The following is an 8,334-nucleotide window of genomic DNA, read 5'->3' as shown; positions in this document are numbered from 1 at the left end:
CAGACCTTAATAAAAATAAAATGCCTAGATATGTTTTTTTTTTCCCCATTTTTTTCTGAAGGTTGTTGACTCCATTTTTATTTCTTCAAGTGAAAAAAAAATCAATTGGGAAGAAATCGCCTTTAGGCGACATATCACTTGATAAGTTGTTATCTAGAATCCGACAACTAGCATGATAGTTGGAAAATTACTAGAGAGGTTAGCCAAAAAAATTACTTTCACCGGAAAATACATAAAAAAATTCATTGACCACCTAGCAACCCTGAAAACATTAAAAAAAAAATTCACCTGAATCAAAAAAATATAAAAATATCTTGATTTATTTTTCAAACATGTTTATATATATATAAAAAAAAACTACTATCATTGACTTCCTTTTATTGATTGGAATCTTTTAACACTTAGATCATTCATTTTTATTTTCATAACTTGGCCAACCAGTAAATTTCTTTCTCTTCCATCATTTTTTCTACTAATTCTTTCTATTTTCTTGTAAATTCAAAAACTTAAAAATAAATAAAATAAAATTTTAGATCAAAATAAAAATTTTAAAAACTTTTAGATTGATTGTGTATTTTATTCATTTTTTACATTATGGTTTTGTATCCTTTAATTTTCTATTTTTGTTAAAATTTAAAATTCTATTTCATGAAATTATGCCATAAAAATATTAAATAAATAAAATTTAAAAAACAGCATGAAAATGCATGGAAAAAAAAAGCTTTATTGTTTATATAAACAATGAAGAGCTGGAAATATTTCTAGAGATATTTCGCTTTTATTGATAATAACTAATTATTTGACTCACGCTTCTCTAAGAGTTGAATATTTTTTTTCAATAACAAAAAATAAACACACATGCACACACATTTTATAATCATAAAAAAATGTGAAAGAAAAATGAAAAAAAGAAGCATGAAGATTAATTAATAAAAAAAATAATTGAATAATGAAAATGATTTTTTCTTAAACGACCTAAAATCATCAAAATTAACCTATATAAAACTTCAAAACTTGTGATCATGATCACGAAATGAGGACCAACATCACAAAAGGAAAAAAAAAATTCTTAATAAAAAAATGCTTAGCGATGAAATTAGAAAAAATAAAAATAAAAAAATAAGGAAAAAATATCCTAATCAATCTGGGTTAATCCGCTAATCTCATGATCATAGATATAAAATCGAGATAACTCATGTAAAGAGAAATAAAAAAAAACATGAATACTAATTTTAATAAAATTAGATGCTCGGGGATGAGTGTGAGTACCTCTTAATGAATGCCATACGCTTTACTCAATGAACGTGAGTATATTCAACGAACACCATAAAATTTTATTTATTTTTAATTATAGTTATTTTTAGAAAATTTAATTACATTTATTCAAATTAATCATAACTAGAAAATTATAAGAAAAATACAAAAAAAAAACCTTAGATGTTAATTTGTTTTTATTTTTTTATTTTTAAGGATAATATAATTATTTCACTGTGTAGTCAAAGCATTAAAAACCATAAAAGCCCCTGTACCAAAGTTTTAAGAATATTTATATCATCTTACCGTGCATCTAAAGTGTTAAAATAATTGCTTTGTTCTCTGTTGTTAATATGATAATAATAAATATACCTTATTAAAAAAAAAATACCACTTTACTTTTAATAGCTAGTTAAACAACCTTGTTTGAGAAGAGCAAAATAACCATTTCACTATTCTTGCTTTCAATTCACATTGAATTATGGTAGTGGTGCTTGAAAATATAGTAATAATTAATTTTTAATATTTTTATTAAAAAATATATTTTTTATTTTTAAAAAATTATTTTTAATATCATCATCCTAAAAAGTTAAAAAAACATAATTTCTTTTTTTCAAAATTTGATGAAACAGTGATTATATCACCCAACTAAACACTCCTGTTTTCCACAGTGAAATACTGATTTTTTTAACCTATTTTTTAAAGATATTTGTGGAAATATTACATTCGGATTTTTTAAGGCCGGACACATCCTACTTTAGCGAAGAACCACATGCCACGCGGAAATACGGAAAGTCCATGCGTAAGCATAACCACTTTGTAGTATTCTCTATCATTCTTACTATCACAGCCGCTTTGTACTACTCTGTCTCTCTCCCCCACTCTCACTGTCATCACAGCTGACTGCGTGGCACGCAATTCAAATTCCCAGATCCCGCCACGTGCCCTTCGTTTCCTTTTACACCCTGTCCTCTCCCGCCATTTTCTCACATAACCCCCCCTCTGATCTCCGAGAGCAAAACTTAAGGAAACCCTCTCTTGCCAATGCACGCTCCAGTCTCTTCTCTCTCTCTCTCTCGACTTCGAAACTCAAAGAACTCAACAGCTGAAGATTAATTATTGCTGGAAGCTGCAATTTCTTGAAATATTGGCTGGTTTTTCTAGTGAATTAGGTCCCTATAGCAGACTCTTAATACTTGCTTGGAGGTTGAGGATTTGACTCTGTTTCTTGTAAAATACCATTGCTTCCATTCATGGAAATACCTGTCTTCTTTCTCGAAGAATGTGATAGTAGCTAGTATATATGTTCTTTCTTGGTTTACTGGCTTGATAATCTTGCCTGTTGTTTTAGATATGGCTACCAATTTAGACACAGCGAGGAATATCCCACCTGGGGTTTGGCTTATAAGGAAAATAAGAGGCAAAGATTGGAGTCTCAAGACTTATAGGTACATGGTTTTGTTGATTACTTTCATTGCATATACTAGTTACCATGCATCAAGAAAACCCAGTAGCATAGTCAAGAGTGTACTGGATCCTGAACCTGATAAGACCTTAAATGTGTACCCTTGGCCAATTGGAAGTGTCTTTCTTAAAGATGAAATCCCGGGTAAAAACAAATATAAGTCTGAATATATAGGTTGGGAACCATTTAATGAGAAAGGCGGGAAAAAGAAATTGGGATTGATTGATGTTGCATTTCCTGCTTGTTATTCTTTGGGAATGTATGGTGCTGGTCATTTAGGTGATACATTGGATTTGAGGTTGTTTTTGACTTCTGGGATGATTGGTAGTGGAATTTTTGTGGGGTTATTCGGTATGGGATACTTTTGGAACATTCATGTTTTCGGGTTTTATTTGGTTATGCAAATGGTTGCTGGGTTGTTTCAAGCCACAGGTTGGCCTTCTGTGGTGGCTGTAATTGGTAATTGGTTCGGGAAAAGGAAGAGAGGGTTAATAATGGGTATTTGGAATGCACATACTTCAGTTGGGAATATTACTGGCTCTCTTCTTGCTGCAAGTGTTTTGGACTATGGTTGGGGATGATCTTTAATTGCTCCGGGAATGTTTATTGCACTAGCAGGGGTATTGGTTTTCTTGTTTTTAGCTGCCTATCCTGAGGATGTTGGATTTCCTTGTTCAAATGTCCCGGCAGCAACGGCCGAGGTAGTGGCTCGAGATGTAGAAGCTCAGGCGCAGAGCGAAGGTATTGTGGAGAAGGGGAAGAATGCTCCCATAAGAGAAGGATCTGGGGTCAGGAGAAGCGTTGGGCTTCTCGAAGCTTGCATGATACCAGGAGTGCTACCATTTGCATTCTGCCTGTTCTTCGCCAAGCTAGTGGCTTACACATTTTTGTATTGGTTGCCCTTTTATTTGAGTCAGACAGGTATTTCTGCCCTCAATTTCTGCTGTTAGAATTTTGTAATTTCATCGATAGCTAGCCTTCTTAAATTAGATATTTTTTTTGCTGGTTTGTGCCATGTTGTTTTGAATATTGATTAGCAATACAAAAAGGGATTGCCAGTTGTAGGGATTCACTAATTTTCTGCATTTAATCAGGATCATGCTAGCATAGAAGGGTTCTTACGGTGGGCTAAGATCTCCTTGGTGCACATGATTTTACCAAGTGGAGTCAGCTAGCTCCTATTGTATTTTTCAACAGATTAAGTAATTGGTTATGTCCTTCTTGCTCAAATCACATCTCCCCCATTTGCAGGTTTCACTTGATATGATTTATTAAAAAAAGAACAAAAAGACTGTGTTAGTCTTACAAATGGAGGCCATCAGAATAATTCCGGAAGCCTGGAATATATTTTTGACTGTAGGCTGGGCAGTTGTCACCTCTTTGAAACAATTTTGTTTGATGGATCATGTGAAGAATTTGTAATTCATCTATTTAATTCATTCTCCGCTGCTATGACATGCACTTTTTATTTGCTGAAACAAAGTTTTGATTGGTTCTTTATTAATTCTTGTTGGAGCATTAGGTAAGAGTTGTGGTCATCATTTCATCTTCATTTAACTACAGTTTTGACATGAAAGTTTAAATTGAAAACGAGGTTGTATTGTGCTTCCTGTTGACATTTTAAATTCTAATGTATCATTTGCTTTGGGACAAGTTTTACTTACTAAATCTATGAGACATGCTTATTAGTGAATGTTGAGGACCTTTACGACAAATGTTAAGGCTCGGGGGCTAGGCATTGTCTTTAGAGGACCATCATACAAGATAGTTTCAAATTTCCAGTTGCAAGCTTGAAATAGTAATTTATTGTTAATTATTGCAACAATTTGTCCTAAAATCGTTATCTGTTGTTTTTTTAAATAACACAAATACTTTTTGTGATGAATGTGTTATATGTAACGTAATTTTTCTCTGGAAACTAAGACCATAAAAAAGACAGATATATAAACGCTGCAAATGCTGGTACAATTGTATTGACTGAAAATAAAATAAAATTCTTAGTACTTCCGTGCAGGCATTTTGAGAATGGTCATGCAGCCTCGCTATAGAGCTGTTTTACCACTTCGCACTAATATTAAGAAGCAGAGCATGAGGCTAGGCTTTAGGCAAGTAGATGAATCATGAAATCCTTGTAAGATCAAATGAGATCAGCCATAATCTGTGCATGGATATTGTTATTGGAAAAGAGGACTTGCAGTAATTGGCGATGTTTATTTGTGAACACGTAAATTTTTCAAAACAAGTTTTTGTAGTTGCTGGAAATCCTTGCAAGATTATCCTGTTTTGTAGAGGTAATAGTTCAATTTTCTTAACTGCAGAAATTGGTGGAGAATATATGTCTGTGAAGTCAGCTGGAAATCTCTCAACCCTGTTTGATGTAGGGGGCATTGTTGGTGGAATTCTTGCTGGCCATATATCTGACAAACTTAGAGCTCGGGCTATTACAGCAGCCAGTTTCATGTATGCTGCAATTCCTTCTATGTTTTTGTACTGCATATATGGGAGTTTCTCGCAGGCTATGAACATTGTACTCATGATGATTGCTGGCTTATTCATAAATGGGCCATATGCACTTATCACAACTGCAGTATCTGCTGACCTTGGTACACACAGTTCTCTTAGAGGGGATTCTCGAGCATTGGCAACAGTCACTGCCATTATTGATGGTACTGGATCAATTGGTGCAGCTCTTGGTCCTCTTCTCACTGGGTTTCTTTCAACTAAAGGATGGAATACAGTTTTTGTGATGCTGATGCTCGGTGCTCTCATTGCGGGGCTTCTCTTATCATGTCAGGTTGTCGCTGAAATTAATGATAAAACTAGTAAATTGATGCGTTCAACCAGTGGACTGCAAAGTTCTGAAGGTAATGCCATGAACTGGCTGAGATAATCCTGCATGCACACACACTGACAAAGTCACACATGTACCATTGTTTAACTTTTATAGGACATGTATCTATGGATTATGTATCCTGAGAGAGGATATGAAATCTGCATTAATCTTATTGGTAATTGAAAATTTAAGAGAAAAGGATAGAAACTTACAAATTTCATAGTTAGGAGCAGCAGCAAGTTTTTCCAGTAAAATTTATATGGCAATACAATTTCCATTCTAGTTGCAGAATACCTCTGAACTGGAAGAAAATATTGTGTTTTTTTATATGGTTCACAATGTCCACTAGCCTACTGATGGTCATGTGAAGAAGAGATTAATCTGGAGTGGTAAGAGCAAGAAAGGGGGGAAGTGGGGGGCTAGAATATATGGTGATGTCTGTTACTAAAATTCGTTTAGAATCACATCAACCCTACAGACAGTTCATTCCACAATTGTATGGTGGAAGTTATTTTTGCAGCTGGCAGCATCTAGTTTGGGAATGAAGAACATGTTAATTTGACTACAAGTGATATACTGATAATATCGTTCTCGCATTGCTTCTATAGTTCTTATTTCATCACTGTTTATCAATATTTCAATTCCATCTGTAGCTGTACTCTCTCTCTCTCCTCCTCCCTCCCTCTCTCGCCCCCCCTCTCTGTCACACATACGTACATACATACACGCATGCCTCTCTCTCATACATGCGTGCGTGCATGCATGGATACATGTATGTCCTATCCCCATAATTTCCACGTCACTCTATGATAATTTCTTTCCCTTTCCATACATGATCCATGCTCTTCATTTGTTTTGCAGTTCCTCCATCTCAACCACTTCTAAGTGAGCAGAGATGAAAATCAGGTATGGTCTCACGAAGCTTTTACAACACGAGTTAACCAAGAACAAAGTCAAAAGATAGGGTTGTTACAACTGTAAATTATTTGTCTTAAATAATGGGCACGAAGGTATGTTTCTGTAAAATTTTGATAGACATATGGCTATGGTTCGTGGTGCCCTTTTTTCTGCAAGACGAGTACACTGATGTAGTAGTATGTCGGGTATTTCTGTCTCTGTGGCCCCGATTAAATTGTTCCAGTGAGCACTGAGGATGATGGAATTCACTGTTTCTCAACTGTCTCCATTTATACAGATTTGGCAGAGCTGATTATGTTAGGTTTCTGCCATTGGTTTGTGGATTACAGTAGAAAACAGGCAGATCATTTCTAAGAGAGCTTGATAGGCTCTCATTCTTCTGCCTTCCTTCCTTTCAATACAAAGCACAGCTCATAACGGATTTTCTTTGCAGACAACAAGGCTCGCTTAAACTTTCTTCTGGAGTGCGCAACCAACCGAAAATCCTTGGTGAGGAATTCTTCTGGAGTGCGCGAGACATGGCTAATCTTGCAACCAACCGAAAATCCTTGGTGAGGAATAACATCCAGGTCTCAGGGAAATAAACTTTTAGACAAAGTATAGAGAGCATCCTTGTAATTAGTGGAAAGTTGCGACATATTTGTTGAGGTGCATGTCCTGCGATATTGGAGAGCAAGTTCGTAGCAGATCAAGCCATTAGACGTGTTGAGGTGTTTAGGACATGAAACGGTCTAGCAGTTTCACGATTTTTTAGAAACTCTTGTCGTGCTAAATTTCACCATTTTCTTCAACATTTTCCCGACCATTCTTAATGAACCCAAAGACAAGTAAGGCAATTATTTGCTATGTTGTCAACCAAGACCACAAATATAGCCATCATGGGCAGCTCAATTCTGGATAACATTGCTAAAGAAAGGAGCGGTGGGCGGTGGCTCTATTTGAAAATGAGGTTTTAGGCTCCATGTGAATATGATGAGGGGTCAACAGAAAACAAGACCTCGGAACCCAGCTGTTAGCTCCTCGAAAAATAACAATTCCTCACCAATTTAGTTTTTCCATACTAATCTATCATAAATAAATTATGAATAAATAAGAAATTAATCTATAGCCATTGGCTTTTCTACTTAAATAACTCTTGGTGTTTTTAGATTTTTTTTAGATTTATGATTGGCTAATTAAAATTTGATAAAGAAAGATATGAAATAAGAATTTGAAATTTAAATTTTTGCTCTTTGTTACCATATATTTTAATGTTTTATTTTTTATTTTATTTTAAGCTTTATTTTTCCTTCCATATCTATAACGTTAGATTTATCTTGTGAAGAGATATTTGAATTTTATATTTTCTAGTTCAAATACCTTGTTTATAAATATATTTAAATTAAGATAGAGTTATTAATATCTTAGAATATATATTAAAAATCTCTTGTTTCCACTAGCGAGAAGCAATGAGATTTTAAGGATAAAGATTCATTATTAATAATAACAAAAAAATCATTAGTTTAAAGTATTTCAACAAACAAATACTTTCTGAGTTGTTTCACTATTTCTTATTAGTAATTGCATGAGATAATTCTTAAAGATTAACGAATTTCTGATATTCCCAGCACAAGAATGAATAATTATATTTCAAGCAGATAAAAAACGAGTTCAAGATTTTGTCACTTTGGTATATTTTGGATTCTGAGTAACTAGAGATTGCAAGGAGCAGCAATAGCAGCAGTGCATTCTTGCTATTAATCAAGTATTATACTAGTTCATAAGTAAAATGATTTGAAATACAGATAAAAAGATTTTATGTTTTTTGCAATTCCTTCAAGTCTACTACACCACTTTATTGGGAATGTCTCGGGGGCTTGAACAA

General features: G+C 34.1%; 1 protein-coding gene across 1 annotated transcript; it reads left to right on the top strand.

Moving 5' to 3' along the window:
* The first annotated feature begins 2,438 nt into the window (after positions 1 to 2,438).
* On the top strand, positions 2,439 to 6,934 carry LOC105130930 (putative glycerol-3-phosphate transporter 4). Its single transcript, XM_011033659.1, is given in 3 exon segments — positions 2,439 to 3,640; positions 5,038 to 5,583; positions 6,414 to 6,934. Coding segments are annotated over 3 exon segments (1,617 nt in total). The 5' UTR covers positions 2,439 to 2,607; the 3' UTR covers positions 6,452 to 6,934.
* The last annotated feature ends 1,400 nt before the right edge of the window (positions 6,935 to 8,334 follow it).

Source organism: Populus euphratica, unplaced genomic scaffold, assembly GCF_000495115.2.
Source record: "Populus euphratica unplaced genomic scaffold, PopEup_1.0 scaffold43.1, whole genome shotgun sequence".
In the NCBI taxonomy this organism is placed as follows: Eukaryota; Viridiplantae; Streptophyta; class Magnoliopsida; order Malpighiales; family Salicaceae; genus Populus; species Populus euphratica.
This window is presented reverse-complemented; position numbering and strand designations above follow the sequence as displayed.